A 24,715-nucleotide genomic window follows, 5' to 3' on the forward strand; every position below is an offset into this window, starting at 1 on the left:
AGTCATGGTTTTTAAATGTCTTCATGGTCTTGCCCCTCTTTACCTCAGTGAAATGATGGTTAGATATGTTCCAGTCAGGTCTCTCAGGTCTTCAAACAGTAATCTACTGGTGATTCCTAAAAGCCAATTAAAGATTGGCGAGGGTGTTTTTAGCCACTATGGCCCAAAGCTCCGGAATTCTCTCCCTGAAGAGCTCAGAGGCATTTCATCCCTGAATAGTTTCAAGAACAGTCTCAAAACATTCCTGTTTAGATCTGCTTTTAGTCAAGAAACTCTCAATCTTATTTACTTTATTCTATTATTTTACAATTTGTCACTTTATTTATTTTATTGTTTGTTTTCTTTTTATCTTTAATTTTAATATTTTATTTTTATATATTTATATTTTTGAAACAAATTAATCATTTAACCACGTCTGAGTCCTCATCCATTTATTAGAAAATTTCCACGACAATTTGGTATCACGAACAGGGGTCGGCGAGAGGCACCCCGGAAAGGCGGTGACTGATCTTCGAGGATGCTCCCCGGGGGATGAGATCCCTGGCTGGGCTGGGAAAAGTGGGAACCCCACGAGCAAAAGGAAAGTACCTATCCTGGGAGTGACGTCACCGCCAGTCTCCGGTGGTGTTCTCAGCCCGATCTAACAAACCGCAGTAAGTGGGAATTTTTCAGTTTCATTTTTAGTTTATAAAAAATTCGAGGATTTTTCCTTTTCTTTGAGTGTTAAATATCCGCCAGTGTCCGCCCGCGGGATGATCTCTGTTATATGATAGGGATATAGTGAGATATCGCCTACAGAAAGTCTATAAGGTGGGGATACTGCGATATCGCCCATGCGAGATAGGACTAGTGCCCGTTAGCTCTGGCCAGAGATCCAGCTGGGCAGAAGCCCACTGATTAGACGTAATACAGTGTTGGCTAGCTCCGGAGCGGCAGAGATATCCGATAGGGGTGGGGGGAACTGTTGCTACGTTGGTATGCGGAGCAGATCTAAATTTTGAGGACCTTTTTTGAGGTGTTTAAACTGATTTGGGATATTTAAATGTGGGTTTTTGGGCCCGATTAATATTATCTTATTTACTTTACTTTTTATTATATTGTTTACTTTTTAACATTTTATGTTATTTTAATATTTTACCTTTAATTTCTTTAACATTTTCTTTTTGTCTTATCTCCTTTTTATGTTTCTTTTTATTTATACTGTAAAGCACTTTGAGTTGCATGCATGTATGAAAGGTGCTATACAAATAAAGATTATTATTATATTATTATTACTTACTGGTAACCACTGGATACAGTTTCCCTGCATTAGCAGACAACTCTGTCAGCACACCTAATTTGTGAATCTGCAGAGAACCTGTATTAAAGAAACATATTGATCAGAACTAAAGAAACATACTGATCAGAACTAAAGAAACATATTGATCAGACCTAAAGAAACATATTGATCTGATCAGAACTAAAGAAACATGCTGTGCACTACCTGTAATGTTTTGGTAATGTGTAAAACTCAAATACATTGAAATGGACTCTTAATGAACGCACCATGAGAAGATGTAATTGAAGTGCGCATGCGTAGAACAGCAGAGAGGTACACGCGAGATTAACTTTGTCATTGTTGTATGGAACGTAACCTAATAAAACTACCACTGACTCCTTATATGATGTTTATTTATTCATGTGAGTACAAACTCCACACTACCTACTGTTAATTAAGCATGTGTAGTATACATGTTCTTCAGTGTGTCCAGCAATTAAGTCTTCTTTCTTCTTCTTCTTTACTATAAATGCAGTCTGGCACTCTTAAGGTTGTGCTTTAATGTACTTAATCTTGAGGTCAGGAAGATGGTGTACATCAGTATATATTGGGGTGCAGGATCGTTGCAGCAAATTCTGGGCCCTGTACACTCTCAATGTCAGTGGGCCCCTATAAATGCCAGTAAACGAGGCACATGAGCAAAATGGGCCCCTCTCCCTACTCGGGCCCTGGGTAGTCAGGTCCACTTTTCCCCCCACTACCACGCCCATGTTGGGGTACATCAGAGATGGGGACTCGAGTTTGGGACTCGTACTCGAGTTAAGTCGCATATACAGTGACTTCAGACTCGACTTTGACTTGCATTCAAAAGACTTCCAACTCGACCTGGACTTGTGATTTGAGACTCGTGAACAATCTTTTATTAGTAATGTTCTTTTGTGTTTCATTTGACATTTTCTTCTCCGCCTGTCTGTATGCTTTTCACTTCCCACTGACGTAACGTTTTTGGCGCGCGGACCCTTACAAATCTGCGCGCCGCAAACCATCGCTATACTGGCAGCGCCGGTGAGGGTGCTCTGTTCTGTTCCACCATTCATCATAAGTTTTGGGTACAAAAACGTTGCACAAGTAGCAAATAGAAGAGCAGCAAACTGCATTATGTGTGGCATAAAAATACAGGACGCTGGTTCCACCATATCTAATTTTATTCGCCACCTGAAGTCCCACCCGGAAAGGTTAGTCACTGCCTGAAAGGTTATTAGCATCTGCTACAAACAAGCTTAGCGTCACAGTTAGTGTGTTACTTATAACAACCTAATGTTTACCCGGTTACTGGGTGGTGCTCCGGGAGTATAGGGTAAGGGGGCCTGCTGCTATGGGCTATCCAATCCCTGTACAAAAGGAGCTTGGTTCACATATCCGGCAGTAAGTCAGACTGGTTTCCAGTTGGGGTTGGACTCCGTCAGGGATGCCCTTTCTGTTCATAACTTTCATGGACAACTTCTGAGCGTAGCCAAGTGGCAGAGGGAGTTCGGTTAGGTGGCCTCAGGATTCCACATCTCTTTTTTTGTGGAAGATGTGGTCCTGTTGGTGTCATCAGGCCAGGACATCCAGCTCTTGCTGGATGAGTGTGCAGCTGAGAGTGAAACGGCCAGGAAAGACAGAATGGGAGGTTAACAGGCAGATCAGTGTGGCCACTGCAGTGTTGGATGCTGTACCGGATCATTGTGGTGAAGAGAGAGCTGAGCCAAAAGGCAAAGCTTTCAATTTACTGGTCAATCAATGTTCTGACTCTCACTTATGGTCATGAGCTCTTAGTAGCCCAGGAATCTTGGCTGTCTGGGGAACGCCTCAGTATCCCTACAGAAGAGCTGGAAGAGGTGATTGGGGAGAGGGACACCTGGGCCTCTTTACTTATGCTACTGCCCCTGCGACCCAGACCCGGATAAGCGGATACAAATGGATGGAAGTATAGAAATTCAAATTAAATACATTGGAAATTCCTTCATAACAGGTTTTCATACTTTAGGGTCTTGACTGTTGAACCAACGGAAAGCTTGCTCCAGTAACTGAAGAGAATACGCACACACATCCACATATATTCATTCAGAGGAAAAAACTCCAACTATATATTCAACACAGAACATCCCACTCATAATTTACGTGCAACTAACACTAAAACCGGGTGTGTGCAAAATGTGGCAACTTAACTTTCTTACCTTTAAATACAAGGCCTTGACATGTGCTGTGGGCCTCTGTCCCTCTGGAAGAGATCCTTCCTGTTGTATCCTCTTCATCAGCATCATCACCACATCTTCATGAAATGCTTTCTGTTTAGTAAAAATATATGGGGGTATTATAATGTACATAATGTATGTTACTTGTATAGTACTGCTACCACTGTGCATCTGTATATATCGTATGTTATTGTATAGTATTGTTAATACTGTATGTCTGTTACTAAGTATATGTCTGTTGTGTATTGTTTAGATTGCCAACAACTACCAGAGTCAAATTCCTTGTGTATGTACATACACTTGGCCAATAAAACTGATTCTGAGTAATCAGTTGCTATATCCAAATGAACAATTCCAGAAAATAAAATACATAATACATAATGTGATAAGATACATAATGTGGTTGGTAGAAGGGACAGTCAAAATCACAGTCACACAAAATAAAAGCTTTTAAATAAGATCACCATAATGTTACATCTGTAGTCATAGATAGCTAGTTAGCAAACATTACTGGGTTCTGGAGACCGGTTGCCATGTGCACGAACGTCCCTGGGCTCACTAACAAGAGACGTATACTAGCCATCTTCAAGTTTCGGTCGCACACTATCTTCCTAGCCTTCACACCCCAAGCACCAGGACAGGCCTTGCCATGTTCGGATACACAAAGCGAATTTGTAAATTATGCCAGAAAGCCATCAAGCTGAGCTGTGGTGTTGAAAGATGAATTGAAAGCCCAGAAGCTGAGTTAGTGGAGAACTTTACCTGGGGGCAGGTCTGCAGGTGGCAGGTGGCTGTGGAGCTCCGCAAGCCGTTCATCACCTTGTCTAGGCCGGCGCGAAGCACGTCCTGCATCACATCCTGCCAGACACTCGGGAAGTTCTTACTGCAGGACGCGCAGGAGAACACCAGATTCTTCCCACGCAGGCAGCTCAAGATCTCATACAATAGGGAGGGGAGGACGAAAAATGAAAAGTACTATTATTGCACATTATTGCAGGAAATGCATTATAATTATAGGAATAATACAGTGCAAAAAAACAAAGAAAATGTGGTGAGACACTAACCTGTGAGGCCCTCACACTTGTATGTACACAATAAGCACAGGATGTACACAATGAGCACAGCGAGCACACTGCAGCATCTTGCTGTCAAATTTGTGTTCCTCGTAGCACTTCAGACACACAACGCAGAAGTTACCTGCAGAACCAGGCGAAACAAAGAACTACTTCTGACATCGCACACATGTACAGAGCAGAGGAACAACATGCTGACAATTAAAACAGAACATGCTTTGAAAATAGCAGTCATGTATCCTTTCAGTATTCCCCCAAAATCCTGACACTGTCTGGAATAAAAGTAGGGCATCTGCGGCCTCCCTGTTGCGAGCGTACATCTTCATCAAAACCTGCTGCTCCTTGCCACTTCTCCCTCCAGCCGATTGACAGCGTGCACTCCGATAACGCCGTGATGATGCATAAACTCAATTTCACAGGCTTTTCTGCACTAGTCACACAAATGCAACTCCAGGCCAACACACTCGCACAAAGAAATGGATTCCCAAGAAGAAATGCTGAAAGCAGCCAGGCTCTTATGGACTAGCGTGGCCCGATGGAGAGCTCACCCTGGGTGTAGAGGCGGCTGCAGTCAGGACAGAGGTCCAGGTCGTGGTTCCAGGACACGTCCCATGACTTCCCCGGCATCACACCGCAATTCTTACACTGAATGCACAACACGCAGACCTATGATGCACAAGACGATGTATGATGAATACACACACACTTTTGCAGCTCATCAACAGGGCTTTTGATCTGTAAAGGGCAGGAAAAAAAAAAAAACAACCAGCTCAAATGACCACTGCAAAGAAGAGCAGAAAGTGTACCCAAGACATATAGTACAAATGAGTGTGATGTATGTGTGTGTGTATGTGTGTGTGTGTGTTTATGTGCAACCTAAAAGTGCAACATAGGATAAATGTACGGAATATACTTACCAGCAAGGGTAGAAAGCTGTGACAACATTCCCCCAGAGGCCAGAGGTAGGCAGAGAAAGACCCGGGAATCCCATCCGCCCACGGCCCCCCCAGGAGCTGTGGAATCCCAGGGCCGCACTTCCCAGTGACCCTCGCATGCCCGCCCCTGCAGGCGGGAGAGGGAGACCCCGGACAGCGCCCCCCCAGCCAAGGAGCGCAGGTCCAGGGGAACCAGAGGAAACAGAGGGGCACGACTAGCCCCCAGCCCAGAACCAGCTGTCCTCACTCATATACTCAAACTCATATTTACATTCGCCCCTATACACCCACACAACCCCTTATATACATCCCTACCATGCACACACCCACACCCATCCCCATACACATACACCACCAAACTCACCCTCACACATATACACCTACACGCACATGCACCCCAACATAAATTCCTCCACACATTTGACCACACCCATATACACTCCTGCGCACATATACACACCCCCAAATGTACCCACACCTCAATATATACACAGATACCCATATATTGCCCCCCAACACGTACTCATTCATCTACCCACACAAAAAGAGACAAGGGCAAAGACACACATTCATCCAAACTAACACACCCTCCACGGCGGGGGCAAATGGCTGGACCAGCAAGGATCGGTAGCAGTTCCAGGACGCCACCAGCCCAGCCCCGTGCTAGCGACCCACCCCCGCACCGACAGGAATCGGGTGAAGGAAGGCCCTCCCACCCCTCCACCCACAGTGCTGTGTTGTGTGTAGGTGTTGGTGTATATGCATGTATGGTAGTGTGTGATACTATGGTGTAGTTAAAATTGAGGGGACAGGTGCTGGGACAAACATGGGCAAAGCCGGGCCACTGGTCAGTGTTTGTCCACACCGTCCCCTCAAAGGCCCTCAATGTCTAAAGTGCAGTAAAAACTGAGGGACAGACAGTGGTAAGGAGACGGGTGAGATCATGGCAGCTGGCCCACCTCGTCAACCTCTGGATAACTTGCCTAATATAGTCTGAATGGTATAGTCTAATCCTACCATTCAGAATGTCCATCAGAAGTTCTAAACTGGTTCTGAAACAGGTCAAAACATGCCCAGCAACTTAAGTTGTTTTTATTGGAGATAATTTAGATCAACACATGTGGGAAATTTTGTATTAACATTGAGAGAATGAGAACTCCACCCTCCACTGGCAATGTGACTGATACAACATTATTTCACCTGGACCTGTTAAACCTCTATTTACATATTTATAGGGTGATTCACCATCAAAAGAATACCTCATAATAATAACTCATAATCTTTATCCATTGCTACACACAGTCACGGTCACAGCTCCGGACCCTTCCCTTTGGGCGTGTCGTTATGTCGTCTGCGTGCAGTTATGTTCATGTTTGTAGTTCCGTGGGTGTGGGTCGTTTGTGCGTGTTCGTAGTCGCACCTGTGCCTTGTCTCGAGATCACGAGGGTATGTGATAATCATCTATATAATGTGCGTTCGCGCAATGTCTTGTGCTCGTGTTTTTGTTCATATTAAACGTTTCATGTTGCACTGTTCGACGCTCATTGTGCCTCCTCCTTCCAGCGTCACAGAAAGACGAGCCGTAGGATGCCAGGTTACACTTCTGCTTGGAAGAAGGGGAAGAAGAAGGCTAAGCGCCATCACGCCTCTTCCCCTGCGCATCACCGCGAAGAGCAGGAACCAGATGTGGAGATGCAGCAGGACCCAGTGTATGCGAGCCTGCTGCGTCAAGCTCAGGCGGCCGAAACTGAGTCGGAAGCAGAGTGCTTCTGGCTGGCCGCTGAGAGTGTGTGGAGCGAGAGGCGCAGCGGTTCGCTCCTGGCATTCCCTGAAGAGAAGTCAAATGCGCCTATTGTGGTGGGTGTAGGTGCCTTCGCCCTGACCCCTCCCGAGTATGAGTTCGAGAGCGGCGAGTCTGGAGAGGAGGAGAGTCCTCCCCCCTCCGTTTATTCGGAGGAAGAGAGCGAGGGCAAGGCCAGCTGCTTCCCCTCCATTTCTGCAGCTTCCCGGGTATCAGAAGAGGAGAAGATCAGCCCCCCACCGAGCGCCACGGTGCGGACGAAGACGTCAGCCCTCCCCCTTCCATCTTCTTAGTCCGTACCGAGTATTACGGGGAAGGAGAAGACGACGTCAGCCCACCTCCATCGTTTACTCTGCCCCCACTGAGTATTACGGGGAGGGAGGGGAAGTCAGCCGCCCTCCGTCTGTTTGTTCATCGCCCTCGGAGTGCGACAACAAGAGCGAGGAGGAGGACAGCGCCTCTGGGTGTTCGGGGGACACCGGTCACTCCGGGAAGGAGGTTCCTCGGTCCCCCTCAGCGGTGAGCAGCATGGACCGTTCCCGCTGCATGACCACGGAGGAACCGATGTCCGTGGGATGGAGCGTCTCTGAGTCGGAGGGGGAGATGGAGATGTCGAGGGGTGAAGCGCGAGAGGGTCTCTGCGTAGCCAGCGGTCCGAGGTGGGGGTTCGGCGTGCCCTTGGAGACGCCGCGGATACCCGTCAGCGCATGGCGCGGAGTCTGGACTCCGGTAGCGCCCAAAAAGGCGGCCGAAGCTCCCCGAGGGAGGCCACCGGGCGCACAGTCGACGGGAAAACCAAGCAGCGCAACGCGCAGTCGGAGTGGCGGCTCCGAGGACCAGAGAGACTCAGCCGCCTGTTCCGCCTACCTTGCCTGCCTCGCCGGCGTCCCCAGGAGGGGTCACGCCACTGCTTGCGCTGTGGCAGGCAGCCAGAATGTTGTAGTGGCTGCCTGTGCCTGTCTGTCTGTCCCAATGTTCTTCCCTAATCCCCTTTTCCCTCTTGTGACTTTCGTGCTTAATGTTCCAGTGTGTGTGTGTGTGTGTGAACGTGCCCGTGTTTAATGTATTTTCCATCGGGGGAAACGGCTCTCGGAGGCTCGTATTCCCGGCGGCTCCAGACCTGCCAGTCGGTGTAGGTTCAGGGCTTTCCAGCTGCGCGGGACGCTCCGGGAGTAGCGAGCCCCTGGTGGCGCGCTCTGTCACGGTCACAGCTCGGGACCCTTCCCTGTGGGCGTGTCGTTATGTTGTCTGCGTCTTCATGTGTTTTTGTTCAGGTTAAAGGTGCTCCCCCCTTTAAACATGTCACGTTGAGGACCCTGGCCCCTCCCTTTTGGGCATGTGTTTACGTCGTCTACGTCTCCTAGTCTGCGTTTGTGGATCTCCGTGGGTGCGGTTATGTCTTGTGATCATCCGTTTCACCTGTGGCTCGTCTCGTAATCACGTGGGACTTATGTGGTTTGTCTACTTAATGAGACACTTCAATTTCTTCACGTGTAACTTCTCCGCACCCCTTTCTGCCGCTTCTGTTGCTCCATGCTGCCTCTCCTTTAACAACGCGCTCAACACTGAATGTAGCGGAGTTACAGCAGACCACGCAGAGAAAGAGTGGGGCGGCATTTATCCTATATCCTGATTGGTTCAGTCCACTGTCTATATTGAAGATGGGCCAATGGACCGCCCCCTCTAAATTGTGGGCCGGTCTCTTAGAAAAAAGGGGAAGGAAAAAGGACTGAGGACTGTCAGCCCACCGGGCAAATGCCTGATACGCCAGATTACCAGTCCAGACCTGGTGGGGCTTTGACCCCAGCCTCTCTGACAGTACTATGGGAAGAGACTGCAAATTGACATAGTCCACAAAGCTATACCAACATGCATCACACTGCCTAGATATTTGTCCATTTTTATATTGTAAACACACTGTATTCTTCTACTATGTCTAGACTGTGTTCTGTATGGTTTTGTCCACCATGATCATATACAATATGTTTACCTGTTATTTACATTTGATTTTATATTTTGTTCCAGACCTTTTGTAACTATTATGTGTGCATTCTGTAACTCCCTGTCACAAATTCATAATACCTAAAGACTAACAAATTAAAATATTACAAAATGGTAGGGGTGACCTGCAAGAGTCGCCGATTCGACTATAGTCAACTATACCCCCTAGTCGACTATGAACGTCATAGTCAAATGTACCATTCTAACTGCATGGGGGTGCCCAAGGATGCTGCTAAGAATTAGTTGTTATATGAAATGTCTATGTTTTCGTTATATATAGCCTTTTGTCAAATAAAATCATCCTAATTTCTGTTAACAAATATTTTTAAATGATGTGTGCGCATTAACAATAGGCATCTTCCTTACTACATATGAATAAATCAGACCCTGCAGTTGCACAATCCAAATGAGCGGAGCTGAACACACTACAGGATAGTCAACATCTGCCGAGATTATAATGGCTACTAAAAAAACTTCAAAAGTATTTTGAAAAAGATAAAGATGAATCAAACAAAGTAAAGTTATGTCATCAACGTCTTTCATTTCGCACGACAACAACCAACATGGCATACCATTTAAAACGCGTAAGGCGAAAAAAAAAAACAGTTCAGCCGTTTGTCGTTTCGGTCGTGTCGTGTCGTCGCGGTGCATCTCGGCAAGTAGACCTATAAACATTTTTTGTTGTTGTTTGCTTTTTAAACCCCGTTACTTGAACCTTTACTTATAATTTTTTGCTGTTGTGTGGCAATTTTTTTATATTTTCAGGAAGGCATACTTTATTTAAAATATTTTTGACATTTTGGACAGTGCTTGTCTGACAGTTTAATATGCGCACTGACTGTGACTTTTTTTTGTTAATGTTCTCTAACGTTTCATAAAAAAATTTATAAGAAAATAAATAAAAGCTAAATAAAGCCAACCTACCATGTTTATTCATTTATCTGAGTGTTTTAGGTTTTTACTTTGAAGTGGAAAAAAGTCCTGAATGAGAACGGGATCCTGTTTAAGGTGCTCTAGATTAAAAAAAAAAACCTGATTATTTATCTATTAGTCGACTAAAGGGAAAATCTGATGAATCAGATTCGACTATGAAATTCCTTGGTTAAATACACCTCTACAAAATGTAATAAAATAATTCTGTGATATGATTTTATTATATTATTCAGTACATTCATTTCAATGGTTTGTGTAAATCATCTTTGATGCATGATAAACAACAACAGATTATAGTCCAGCTGCACATTATGGTCCAAGCTGTCAAATCACACAGATATAAAATTCCAAGTATGACTCAGCGGTGAATATATGTAATTTAGAAATGCCAGTGTTACTTTATACAAGGCCCTGAAAGAAAGATAGAAAAGTATTTAAGTACTTTTTAAGTACTAAATTAGCACAGCAAATACATGATAAATAAAACCCAGTGAGTGAGTGTGAACATCACAGAAAAAAGGTTAAAAAACAGGAAGCAGGAAGTGCACCATTTCAAGAGTGTCTTTTCTTTATCTTTATTAATTCCATAACTCAATTTTTTTGTCTTGTTCATTTAAAACGTTTTAGCAACAGTACTTGCACATGCGTATTAAAAGGGTGTCTAAAAAGAACAATTAAACATTAAAAGATTTCTTACCAGAATGAGTCATTAATCTCATTTGCATCTTTCAAATGTAGCTTTTCCAAGAGTTCAAAAAAGCCTTCGGTAAAGATTCTGTACATTGAAAAGAAAAAAGAATTTTTTCCACAGCACAGGGACTGAATATTTATGTGAATAATAAAATTCTATAATAAAATCTCATTAATTAATTGTATCTTAAAGTCTCTAAAATGTTTTTACTTTATCATTGTAGGTGACCAAGTGTAGACTGTAAAAATGGCAATTCTATTCATTCAGAATTAAATCCACAACACAACTAGAGAAGCAAGAAAACTGGAGGAAAAGACTGTCCCACTATGGGGGCCCCTTGCCAGCCACTCCCGTCAACAGCAGCCGTATTTCATGTTGTCCTGTTGTTGTGAAATTGTGTTCATCCCTCAGGTGGGTGTGGCCCATTAGGAAACCCGACACCTGAGGGTTGTTTGTCTGTCTATTGTTTTGCATTGGTGCACTTTATTCATTAAATCCTCCCTTTTCTCTGAGACTGACATAATCGCTTCCTTTTTTATTTGCTCTCTCTCACCTATCACACAGACAGTCTGAATAAAGGCAATCTGAATATACAATCTGAAACCACTATACGTCAAACACAGTCCAAAATAAATTAGTCAAACTACATTCAGGACCTTTGTAGACAGCTCAGTATATATAATGGATTTACATTCTATGGCTTAGAACAGCTTTAGATAAAAGCACCAAAGGTCTTTTGTATTATACCTCTGAGACTCGTCCAGCTCCTTCTGAGTAACCATCCCATTGGCCAGAAGCTTCGCAATGCAGACAGCCTTCATGTTCTCCAAGTTTCTGCGAGTAACCAAGAGAAGACGAAAATAGCAGTAGACAAACATTTTGATACTCAATTCTAGTTAAACAGGCAGACCTCACTATAATAATTCCTCAAGCCTTAGAAATGTGTGCCTGTGAACTATGTGGTTTGATGTTTCACAGCACTTACTTTAAAAGGCGTTCTGCTGCATCATCATCAATACTTCCACCAAGGGTGTTGATTAGATGGTTTGAGTAGTTTGTCACTAATTGTGCTGAAGCTCTTATGGAGAAAAACTGAAGTTTAGTAAGTTTGTAATCTGTTTAAATCTACTTTATGGAATTTATGGAAAACAACTCCAGCACATTGTATATATTACCAGTCATCTAACCTTATTCCTGGAAGGAGAGATCCAATTGAATCACTTTTCTTTTCATTCAGGACCCTATATGCTTCATCATGAAAAGGTTTCCAGTAGTCTAAGGTAAGCTCTCTAGAGGAAGGAAAATTAGTGTTCAAAGTGTAACAAGTGAAGCCCGTGCCTGGCTACGAGTGGGTTGTGAGTCTTGACAGCAACCGTAGTCAAGGTGATGTGTTGTCCCCCTTCCCCTCCCTTTACGTAAGCGCCAGGTGGATACAATTTGGAGTGAGTTAGCCATAGCATATATATACGTACGGTGGTGCTGGGGGTAGGCATATCCTCACTTTGTTGTGGTCTGTTGTGACTGGGCTGACTGGTCATTGAACGGTAGGTTGCTCCTAAAGGTGGTGTTACTTTGGGTTGCGGTTTAACATTAATGGGTAATGTCCCTGTGCAGGTGTGCTGGTCTATGCAAGCTTCTCTCCTCCACTCTGTGTCGACGGTGCATTAGCGCAGAGCTCCCTAAAACAGCTTACACATTGTAGCCGTTTGTTGTGGCTTCATTGCGGTTTATCACTTCTGTAACCAGGTTGTGCTGGAGCAGCACCTATCCGTAGGTAGGTACGCGGTATTCCGCATAGTTTGGTGGTTATTGGTGGTTTACGCATTAGGCCTGTTCATTGTAGGTGTAACGTGGATTGGTGCAACAGCTAACAGGGTGTGAGCTGTTTTGCTGCGTTTGATATGCCGTTGATTGGGTTTCTTGCGTTTCCATTTGGTTTTCTACTTATTTGTATCTATTTTGTGTAATTAGTTTCTGTGACGGGTAGGGTGAGCAAAAATAAATGGAAGCAATCACGCCAAGTCTCAGGGAAATAGGATGGTTTAATATGTAAAGTGCGCAAACCAACACCCGTGAACTGATCCGAATTAAGGATATAATAACCAGCGGTCAACTGGTACAAAGACAAGACATATATAGACGAACAAATGACCCTCAGATGAGACGGATCGCGGGCTCCGCCCACTTGAGGGACGAACACAACACTACACCCACAGGACAAGCTGCTGCTGTAGACGGGGGCGACCAGTAGGGGGCCGCCGTACCGTGACGGTTTCTTGTTTGTTGTTTTGTTCTAGTTGACGTGATTATATTTTGCATTTGATTATTAACTTATTGCTTGATGTGTTTTTCTGTTTACCTGATTTACTGTTTTATTTACTTTGGCTGCAGTTTTTGGTTTAGTGTGGGATTGTTTTTAAACACATTATTTTTATTTGTTATTTTCTGGAAAATGTTGTTGGCTGTGGGGTGTCCCGTGGGTCTAGTGGTCAGAGCAATTGTAAATTCTAATTGTGTCTCTTCTTTTTGTCCGTTCACTCGTGGTTTGGCACTCGTGGTCCTCCCCGTACTTGCTGTCGTATGAGTTCACGTGCACTGCACTTTTGCGTGCGAGTGTGTATTGGAGACTTTAGAATATAGACCATGCTAGACCGCTTGTGCTTGGACACCCACGGCCAGTAGGCCAGTTCGTTGGAGCTTTTGTATACTTCTTTACTATATGTTTATGTTTTTTTCTGCTTTGTCTTGTTAATTTAGCTTTTAAATAATAGTAATAAATGAAGTGACTTTATGAGTGGGTTAATACAGTGGTTCCCAAAGTGGGGGGCGCGCCCCCTAGGTGTGGCGCGGAGCTTGGAAGTAAAAAATGTGCACATGTGTCAATATGGGGGGGGTGTATGTAAGGGGGGGGGGGGGCGCAAAAATATGCTCATCTACTAAAGGGGGACACGGCAGAAAAAGTTTGGGAACCACTGGATTAATAGATGTCCTGGGGTGAAAGTCCCTAGGTGGCGTAGTGGGGTTTGCTATATTACTACGGGTCACAAAAGCATAATAAACTCCTTTAACTCCTATGTGTTCATCAAAAACAATATTGATACATCAAAAGACATTTCTAGTAAAATGACAGCATAGTGGTTCAGAGCTCTGTCCAGTCATGGGGAGTCTCTGAGGAGATTGTGGACTGACTCAGTGTCAGGTTGAACACTAGGGAAGCGTGCCACTTCCTGCCTGTATAGATGTTGTGTACAATATTTAAATACAATTCTGAGGAAAACTGAAAAGCACATTTGTCAGTGAGTGTTTCCATAGTGTTACAGAAGTGAACAGGTATTTCTTAGAGGGTTTTTTCTCAAATAATACTTGACATGTTCTCCATTTTTATGTGACTGTATGGCAGTATTGTTGGTTGAAACCACAGCTGTCATTGGGGAACACCTATTACAAGACAGTTTTTTTCAATTCAATTCAATTTTTCCAGCTATAGCTATGAATAATCATAAACCACAAACCAGGAATTTAGCAGCTGCTAATGGACAAAATATGCAAAAAAAAAAAACAAAATAGAAACAAGCAACGTTATTTCAGTCAGACACCAATAAACTCTATGGCAGACATTTTACTACAAACTACTGTTCAAATCATCCATACAGAATATGCCAGAAGTAGATCTAAAAGCCATTTATATGTGGAGCTGCCAAACTGTGTCCACTTGTCACATCCAGCTCCTCCTTCCTCCCTGGTCCCGCCTAGTTTCCCCATTACCATGGTTTCTCCCTCTGTCTGCCACGCCCCTGTCCTCATTGTTCCCACCTGCGTCTCGCTTCACCGTCTTGTTTTCTGTTTATTTAAACCCCTCCGTTCTACCCCTTGCCGTCGGTCATTGTACGTGAGTCCTCCTTTGTTTCTCTGGTTGCCATCTATTTCTAGTGATCCTTACGTCTGTTTATGTTCTCGGTTACGTCATTGCTGTTAGTGTATGTTTCTCTTCCCTTGGCACCTTCCTCCGCTCCGTTTAGCACTCATGTATGTATTGTGTATGTTGTTCTCCCTATCATTCATGATTATCGGGACTAACCCTTGTTATCCGTTTAGTTATTTGTGCATGGGTTGGTGTTTGTGCCCCGCTACCCCTTTTGTCGTTACTTCCATTGTGTTATTATTCTCCCCGTAATGTTTATGTGGCTTGTTTGGTTGGTATGTTCTCGTGTATTATCGTTACCCTGTCGTCTAGCTTACGTTTGTCTGTATCTTCCCCTCTGTGTTTAGCATAGTCCCGTTCTGCCTTTTGTGTTGTGGTTTAGTGTTTTGTTACTTCCTTCTTAATAAATATTCAAATAACAGCAATTACGTCACTCCTGCTGATCTAAATCGTTACACCACTGTATTGTAAATACACTGTATTTCCACGACTCTACATTAAACACTTTGACTGACACATACAGGCTAGTCTGCAGTTCCTTACTAGTAGGGCCAGTTTATTAGAAATAATAATAATAATAATAGAATTTTATTTATAAGCGCCTTTCATGACACACAAGGACACTTTACAAGGGAATAGGCAACAAGAGATTAAATAAACTAAAAAGGATTAGAAAAAGTCACAACAATTTAAAATAAATCATTAAATAACTAAAAACATTAGAAAGAAGCAGCAGATGAGAAAAGGGACACACATATACATAAACACGGACACATGTGAACCTACATATTCAAGAAGGCAATACTAAAAAGGTAAGTTTTTAAGAGCTTCTTAAAAGTAGTTAGGGATGTACATGTGCGGAGATAGAGGGGGACAGAGTTCCATAACTTAGGACCAACAACACTAAATGCTCTTCCACCATACGTGTTGAGTTTTGCAGTGCGTACGGATAGAAGGTGAGCATCTGCAGACCGAAGTGAGCGTGATGGTGTATATGTAGAGAGTAAGCCAGAAAGGTAACAAGGAGCCAAACCATGCAGGGATTTAAAAACCAAAAGTAGTATTTTATACTGGATACGGTAATGAACCGGTAGCCAGTGCAGGTCTTTTAATATGGGGGTAATGTGTTCCCATGTCCTGGTGTGCGTGAGTAGTCTAGCTGCCGAATTCTGGACATACTGCAACTTCTTGAGGCTACTCATAGGGAGCCCAATTAAAACAGAGTTACAGTAGTCAAGTCTAGAAGTAATAAAAGCATGTATAAGTGTCTCCGCCACTGAGTCAGTAAGGGAGGGGCGCAGTCTGGCGATGTTTTTAAGATGGAAAAAGGCTATTTTGGTGACGTTCTTTATGTGTGCATCCAGAGAGAGTGTGGAGTCTAAAATAACACCCAAATTGCGAACCTGTGCCACCGAGGATGTGACGAAACCGGGAAGAGATATAGTTGGTTGGCCAATCTTCATGAGTGTGGAGGGTGATGCCACAAGAATGGCTTCAGATTTATTACTGTTCAGTTTCAGGAAGTTGTTATTCATCCATTTTTTAATGTCAGTTAAACAGCTAACCAATGCATCAGGAGGCAATGGGTCGGAAGGCTTCGTGCTGATGTATATTTGTGTGTCATCTGCATAGCAATGGAACTGAAGACCATGTTGTCGGATAATATTACCAAGTGGAAGCATGTAGATGATAAAAAGAAGGGGGCCTAGAACTGAACCCTGAGGGACACCGTGGGAGTGAGACAAAGTGTCTGATCTAAAACCATCCAGTGAAACGAACTGCTGCCTGTCCGTGAGGTATGACCGGAACCAGGCCATTGCCATGTCGGTGATCCCAGTCCAGGATTCCAGTCTGTGGAGCAATGTGTCATGACAGACAGTATCGAATGCTGCAGTAAGATCAAGGAGGACAAGGATGTTCACTAGTCCAGAATCAGCTGCCAGCAGTAGGTCATTCATGACTCTTACCAGGGCAGTTTCAGTGCTATGATTTGTTCTAAAACCAGATTGAAATTGTTCAAAGAGGTTGTTAGAGATGAGATGTTCTTTAAGTTGAACAGAAACTACACGCTCGAGCACCTTACTCAGGAAAGGCAGGTTAGATATGGGACGGTAGTTATTAAAATCATCAGGGGTAAGTCCTGGCTTCTTTAGTACAGGAGTAATAGCGGCCAGCTTTAAACTGAGAGGAACTGAACCGGTACTGAGAGAAGCATTAATGATCTTGGTGATCGGTGAACAGAGTGTTGTCAAACATGCTTTAACTAGATGAGTAGGCAGGGGGTCAAGGACACAAGTGGATGCTCTTGATCCCTTAATAAGCCTGGTAACAAAACTCTCTTCAACAGGGTGAAAAGCGGAAAGAGCATTATATAGTTTAGGTTGAGGTTTAGAGGAGTCCAAGTGGCAGGTTATATGTTGAAATTCTGAGTGAATATTCCTGACTTTCCTGGTAAAGAATGACAAAAATTCACTACAGAGAGATGATGAGGGGGTTAATGGAAACTTACTAGCGGGCTGCAGCAATTTATTTATTGTGGAGAACAGGGCTCGGGGATTTCCCTGGCAGTTAGCGATGTTGGAGGAATGAAAATCTGCCTTAGCCATTTTCAACGCAGTTTTATATTCAAGAATATGATCATTATAAGCAACTGCATGGACGGTCAATTTCGTTTTTTTGCTGAGACGCTCCAGTTGCCGGCCTCTAGCTTTCATTAACCTGAGCTCAGGAGTAAACCAAGGGGCAGAATGACGGAAAGTCACAACCCGTGTCTGGAGAGGAACATGGAGATCAAGTGTGGCTGAGACCATGTTATTATAGTGATCGACCAGGACTTCAGGAGACGACAGGATCGGAGGAATTGTGAACTGGGCTAGCGTATTCATAAGAGCAAGAGGGCTGGCAGTTCTAAAATTCCTAAAAGTAATGCTGCGAGGTGTATGCATTCTCTTGGAAGGGAGTGATAGCGGTAGATAAAATACAACAGCTCCATGATCAGAAACATTAAATTCTGTAACCTGCAAATTAGATGGAGAAATACAGGGGGTAGTACAGACAAGGTCCAGAATATGACCATGAGAGTGAGTGGCTGAGGCTACATGTTGAGTGAGATCAAAACAATGCAGTAGGTTAAGAAGATCAGCAGAGTGAGCACATTGACTGGAGTCCATATGAATGTTAAAATCACCCAATACTAACACAGAAGGAAACAGAGGAGAGTGCAAGGCTAGCAGTTCAGACAGCTCTGACAGAAAGAGCGGTACAGAATTGGATTTAGGTGGACGGTAAACCAACAAGATCAACAATGGCTTTGATCCAGCTATCTTCAGACCAAGACACTCAAATGTAGATGTCGGGGGAATAGACACTTTGTGGACCTTGTAGGTGGAACGATAAAGGACCGCCAGTCCACCTCCACGACCAGTTGTACGGGGGTTATCAATGTACTGAAAACCAGGGGGTGAAGCTTCATTCAGTGCCAGATAATCATCTGGTTGTTGCCATGTTTCAGTCAGGAATAAAAAGTCAATGTTATTGTCCGTAATAATATCAGATATAAAAGTCGCTTTGTTATTGAGAGACCGCACATTAAGCAAAGTAAACTTTGTATTCCTACATGAGGCAGGGTCATGTGTAGTTGACCAGTCAGAGGTTTTAGGGAGTTTCAACAGTACTGAAGGATCCACATAGCGCCGGGTTTTAGAGCAGCGGCGACTAGAACTCCAGATGCAGGGAATAGATCTAGGTTTAGCAGTGTGATAGCTCAGAGATGGAGTGGATCGAGTGCCACGATGCATATACCGGGGGCAACGAGCTATTCCCAGTTGGGAACAGTTGTAAAACACATCAGGGGAGAGTCTGTAACTCCTGTCCCTAATCTGCAGAAAGGTTTTATAACAACAAATCTAGCCTAAATTATATTGCAGGCTTCAATATAACCAGATGAAATGAAATCAAATTTCAGTAGGTTATGACTATTATTTTGGTGGATGTTTTATGCAGCAATATCATCATAAATCATATATTAAATGAAAAGCTATCTTGTAACTGTACAATTACATTACTGTACATTATTATTATATGTGCATTACTTATTACACTCACCTGAGACCCTCAAAGTCTTCACTGAAGATGTAGGCTATTTTTGAAGTTCTAGACTTGAGTGTTTTAAGTTTAAGCACCACGTCCATTTCGATTAGCTTTTCTGCAGTGGCTGCCGCACCAATTTTAAATATCTTGATTAAAGCCCTACTTGTGTAAGGAGAACACATGATTATTGTGCACAGAGCTCAAAACCACAATGTTAGATCCATAAACATTTACAGCACTTTACATGCAGTATTTTCAGAGCGACTTGCATATTTATCAGTGACAGTAGATGTGCTCTGTGGTTCAGTATAGCTTGATACATTGTTTTAAAAAATAATCTGGGAGGTCAGAGACTAACTGCACTTATTCAGGAACATTCACATTTTATTTAATAAAGAGAAGTCATCTTACCACAGAGAATCCCATTCTTTCCCCTTCATCATAAGTCCTAGAAGGTTAACAGGCACAAACATGATGCCCACATAGATGTCCTCAAAATAAGCCCAATGCAAACTAAAAAAGAAAACAACATGAAAATAATAAACACCACATGCTCTAAGAAGCAAAACAGACGTGCAAACACAGAATGAAATGAATCAGAGGAACATGCAGCCAATACACACTAAACGATTAAAACCAACCCAACATGAACACTCAAAATGTTCCACAGATTACCTTCTTACCTTCTGTTTTACTACTATAGCTGTGTTTTGCTACTACAGCTGTTTTACTACTACAGCTTTTTTGCTACTACAGCTGTGTTTTGCTACTATAGCTGTGTTTTGCCAATACAGCTGTGTTTTGCTACTACAGCTGTGTTTGCTTCACCTATTTAAGAGCGAATCATGCATCTCTTGCTCAAAAGGCAGAACGGGCTGGCGAAACAAAAACATCAGAATAGTTACATTTGCATGCAATGTCAATAAACTATGTTGAGAAAATAGGTTTTTGCTCATCAATAAAATTGATATTAAAATTAGATATGTAAATATTAATTAGATAAATAACTGCTGCCATAAACTATAAACGTTTATTCATAATCTTAGAAGGACCTCACAAGGGGCCATATAGCATATTGTTGCAACAGAGGACAGTTTGGTCTATAGGGAGTGAAGTATCTGTAGAATATGTTCTATACTGATAAGCTCCACAGAAGGTGACTTGCACCAACTGCCTGTAAGGACACCCTATTAGGTTGGGACACAGTGAACATGAAATAACGCAGTCATACATGTATGTTGAGAACTCTAAGTATGACCATGCAAGAGGACTGAAGGGGTGGAGCAGTAGTATATAAATCTACTTGTTACCAGAGAACTTTGGATCTCTCTGATGTAAATGTTAGAATGTGAGAGATCACCAGAGATATATCTGTTTTAATAAAGGCCTTTTTGCTATTGTAATAATTTTGGTATGTTGTTCCTACTATCTCCTTTGCATCAAACAAATGCGCGCTGGGCTAAAGTGGTTGATAGAAGTTAAAGCCCTAACAACAAACAACAAAGTATTGCAACTAAATCACTTTTTACGATTGAAGCTGGAAACTTTTGTCAGAGACTCTGGTCCATAATGACATGAATGAATCACGCAGTTGCTGCAGATTTGTCGGCTGCACATCCATGATGCGAATCTCCCATTCCACCACATCCCAAAGTTGATCTATTTGGTGACTGTGGTGATTTGAGTACAGTAAACTCATTGTTGTGTTCAAGAAACCAGTCTGAGATGATTTGTGCTTTATGACATTAAGTGTTATCCTGCTGGCAGTAGCCATCAGAAGATGGGTACACTGTGGTCATAAAGGGATGGACATGGTCAGTAACAATACTCAGCTAGGCTGTGACATTGACACGATGCTCAATTGGTACTAATGGGCCCAAAGTGTGCCAGGAAAATATGCCCCACACCATTGCACCACCACCACAGCCTGAACCAGGCAGGATGGATCCATGCTGTTGACGTCAAATTCTGACGGTACCATCCAAATGTGGCAGCAGAAATCAAATCTCATCAGACCAAGCAACGTTTTTCTGAGGCAAACTGTAGCCTCTGTATCCTGTTCTTAAGTGACAGGAGTGGCACCTGGTGTGGTTTCTCCTGCTGTAGCCCATCTGCCTCAAGGGTCGACGTGTTGTGCGTTCAGCGGTTTTCTTCTGCATGCCTCGGTTGTAACGACAGGTTATTTGAGTTACTGTTGCCGTTTTATCAGCTTGAACCAGTCTGGCCATTCTCCTCTGACCTCTGGCATCAACAAGGCATTTGCACCCACAGAACTGCCACTAACTGGATAGTTTCTTTTTCAGACAATTCTCTGTAAACCCTAGAGATGGTTGTGCGTGAAAATCCCAGTAGATCAGCAATTTCTGAAATATTCTGACAAGCCTGTCTGGCACCAACAACCATTCCTTGTTCAAAGTCACTTAAATCACCTTTCTTTCCCATTCTGATGCTCAGTACTGTTGCTGGTATGTTGGCACATTCCTCTATGCAGATCTCCTCTAGTGCAGTCAGTGATGTTTTGGGGCTGTCCGAGAGCAACACAGACTTTCAACTCCCTCCAAAGGTTTTCTAGAGGGTTGAGATCTGGAGACTGGCTAGGCCACTCCAGGACCTTGAAATGCTTCTTACGAAGCCACTACTTTGTTGCCCTGGCAGTGTGCTTGGGATCAAAAACCTTCCTTTTCAGAGCTGCTTTTAATTAAGAAACTCTAACTCTGTTCTAATTATTTTAACAGTTTTCAATCTTATTTACTTTATTACATTTTTAACTTATTACATTAGAAATTTTAATAATTTGTCATTCTATTACATTATTGTTTGTTTCTTTTTTTATCTTTAATTTTTAATGTTTTTTCTTTGCTTCCTTTTTGTGACGCTCGAAATATGAGGCACTACGAATGTCGAACTGCAACACTTGACTTTTAATGTGAACAAATGCGGAGTGCGAACAGAAAACACACCTCTCACACAGGCACGAAACTTTAGACAAAGACGAGCACAAGACACTGCACGAACGCACATTATATAGGTGATTAACACAGACCCTCGTGATCTCGAGACAAGGCACAGGTGCGACTACGAACACGCTCACAAACAACCCACACCCACGGACGTACTAATATGGACATAACAGCACGCAGACGACATAATGATATGCCCACAGGGAAGGGTCCGGAGCTGTGACCGTGACACTTTTAATGTTTTTTTTTTCTGTAAAGCATTTTGAGTTACATGTATGTATGAAAGGAGCTACACAAATAAAGATTATTAGGGTTCACACACATAGTGTGGGAACCCTATTGTAATTGCTGGTATTTTTCTTTCTTCTTCTTCTTATTATTATTCTTTTGCCCATTTTGCTGTCTAAAAATGATACTGCAGCCTAAACCGTAAGGCCTAGACACACCAAACTTGCCAAACTTGTTCTCTAGGTCAAAAGGACCACACTCACTTATAGGGACCCACATTGGCCTGATGGTGGCGCTATAGCACACTATGTGACTTTTTGGCCCATATCTCCCATACCATAAGTCATAGAAACAAAATTCCACTTCCTATGCATTCCTTGGCTCAATTCAATAGGACATTTCATATACAACTATGAAGCTCCGCCTACTTAGATTTTTTGCTAATTTGCATAATATGCAAAACCTACTTTTGCCTACTACTCCTTGGTTTTTCATCTGATCACCACAATCTTGGTATCAAACTACTCAAAAGAATCTCATTATCAAAACTTATCGACAACATTGTGACATTGGCATACAGTCTGGTTGTCACATGTCAATCAATAGCTCTGAGGCGTGGCCAAATTGACTTCAGCAGCTATATCTCAGCAATGCTTTGACCAATCTTCATGAAAATTTATCAGTTGTTAGAGCACATGACTCTGAGGTCACAGGTCAAAGCTGGCCACGATTGTCCAATAGGGGGCGCTATAACATGGGAAAAACTGTTTCTCAGGAACCATTAGTCACATCAAGCCAAAACTTTACAGGCATCATCATGGGGTCAAGTGGTATCAAGACACACAATGATGACCTCATCACTCAAAAAACATGGCCGCCATAAGCCAATTAATTTTAATTTGAATTTATTGGCCATTTGACAGACTTACCATAGGTACATACACATGAAACTGACATGGTATGTTCATGTACACACCCTCTAAGACATACTCATGTTAGATGGGAATTGCACCACTAGGTGGCGCTATACTAGAACATCCAGAATTTCTCCTACATATTTTCACTTATCAAGAAAAGCTTGGACTCATATGATTGTATGCAGAATTCCTAGCAACTTTCTAATTACATATGCTTTGCAAAAATGTACCACTTTTTCACTATTATCAAATATATATAACTTGTCATTTTCATACTAGTCCTAGCATTTTAACTCCATCACCTTAAATCACACCTTGTAATACTCAGCAGACTCTGAAATGCTAAGATTAGCGAAAAAATCCTAAGTTTTTGACAAATTAATATTTTTCATATGCATCACAATGCTACCATCATAACACATCAAATTCCCAGTTCAATAACTACGCCATAGTATGTCTGATTGTTATGCAAATTGAAATCCACATTCACATGACCATTGTGGTGCGATGTGCCAATTTTGAGCCAAATCCGTCCACAAACAGCTCTACAGTGAATATTTTCATTTTCCATACAAAGCAGTGGAGGGAGGCATACACAGCTGCTAAGCCACACACGCACGTGCCTTTCTCACACACTCTGCCCCCCCCTCCTCCACTCCCCTCACACTCCCCCTTGCTTCCAACACTTTACAACCCATGGGCTCTACCTCCCCCCCCTCTCTTTCACATGCACTTACAAAAACACAGGCCTCTGTAGCTTTCATACTGCCCTTGCCATACCTACCCATTTCGCTATGAGTAACCCAGATACAAACACACAAACTGACGTTTAGCTTCTGTTTTTGAAAACACACTCTCTCTCTCTCTCTCTCTCACACACACACACACACACACACACACACACACACCTACTTATAGGTTTAACATACACACTGCCCTAGCCATGTATACCTATTACTCTTTGACTAAAACACACACACACACACACACACACACACACACACACACACACACACACACTTCTACCTAAATGTATGTATAGTTTGTATGCATATTTATAGTTAATGTATAGTATATGTCATTCATGCCAGCAATGTCAGTCGTATCAGTCATATCAGTCATGTCAGTCATATAAGTCAAATAATCAAATCATTACAGTCATGCCAGTTATGTCAGTCATATCAGTCATGTTAGTCCACATTCATACTTTGAATACACGGACAGTCATGTTAGGCATGCAAGGTGTGCAAGGAGTGAATTAACAAAGCATAGTCTCTGGCTCCCTCAATCTCTCTCTGTCGGTAATATACAGGCCCAATTATGTATAGACACATGCAGGCCTTCCTATATTGTTCACATAGATGCAGCCCTAGCTAGATGTGCTATTTCTGTGTCTCCTTTTCTGACACAAGCAGATGTCAGTCATGTCAGTCCAGTCATGTCAGACATAAGTCGTGTCAGTCATATCAGTCATGTCATGCCAGTCATGTCACTCATATCAGTCATGTCATTACAGTCATGCTAGTCATGTCACTCATTCCAGTCATGCCAGTTGTCAGTCATATCAGTCATGTTATTTTTGTTCATCATGCCAGTGAAGTCATTCCAGTCATATCAGTTATGTCAGTCATGCCAGTCATGTCAGTCATGTTATGGCAGGCTTTGCAGAC

At 42.9% G+C, this 24,715-nt stretch overlaps 2 protein-coding genes across 2 annotated transcripts in view; both read right to left on the reverse strand.

The window, feature by feature from the left end:
* Positions 1 to 3,251: 3,251 nt before the first annotated feature.
* Positions 3,252 to 5,195, reverse strand: LOC143516353 (histone-lysine N-methyltransferase 2B-like). Its single transcript, XM_077007904.1, has 5 exons — positions 5,117 to 5,195; positions 4,577 to 4,692; positions 4,258 to 4,431; positions 3,478 to 3,588; positions 3,252 to 3,327 (listed from the first exon to the last, which is right to left on the reverse strand). The coding sequence occupies exons 1-5, from the start codon at positions 5,193 to 5,195 to the stop codon at positions 3,277 to 3,279; spliced, it is 531 nt and encodes a 176-aa protein (XP_076864019.1). The 3' UTR covers positions 3,252 to 3,276.
* A 5,309-nt stretch (positions 5,196 to 10,504) lies between these two features.
* Positions 10,505 to 24,715, reverse strand: part of LOC143517220 (uncharacterized) — a 51,405-nt gene continuing 37,194 nt past the window's right edge. The window contains exons 12-18 of the mRNA XM_077009465.1: positions 19,352 to 19,453; positions 18,956 to 19,099; positions 12,117 to 12,218; positions 11,915 to 12,007; positions 11,677 to 11,763; positions 10,936 to 11,013; positions 10,505 to 10,649 (exon numbers count right to left, since the gene is read on the reverse strand). Of these exons, the coding sequence (XP_076865580.1) occupies positions 10,568 to 10,649; positions 10,936 to 11,013; positions 11,677 to 11,763; positions 11,915 to 12,007; positions 12,117 to 12,218; positions 18,956 to 19,099; positions 19,352 to 19,453 (688 nt within the window). The 3' untranslated portion in view covers positions 10,505 to 10,567. The remainder of the gene's footprint in view (positions 10,650 to 10,935; positions 11,014 to 11,676; positions 11,764 to 11,914; positions 12,008 to 12,116; positions 12,219 to 18,955; positions 19,100 to 19,351; positions 19,454 to 24,715) is intronic.

This window comes from Brachyhypopomus gauderio, chromosome 6, assembly GCF_052324685.1.
Source record: "Brachyhypopomus gauderio isolate BG-103 chromosome 6, BGAUD_0.2, whole genome shotgun sequence".
NCBI lineage: Eukaryota > Metazoa > Chordata > Actinopteri > Gymnotiformes > Hypopomidae > Brachyhypopomus > Brachyhypopomus gauderio.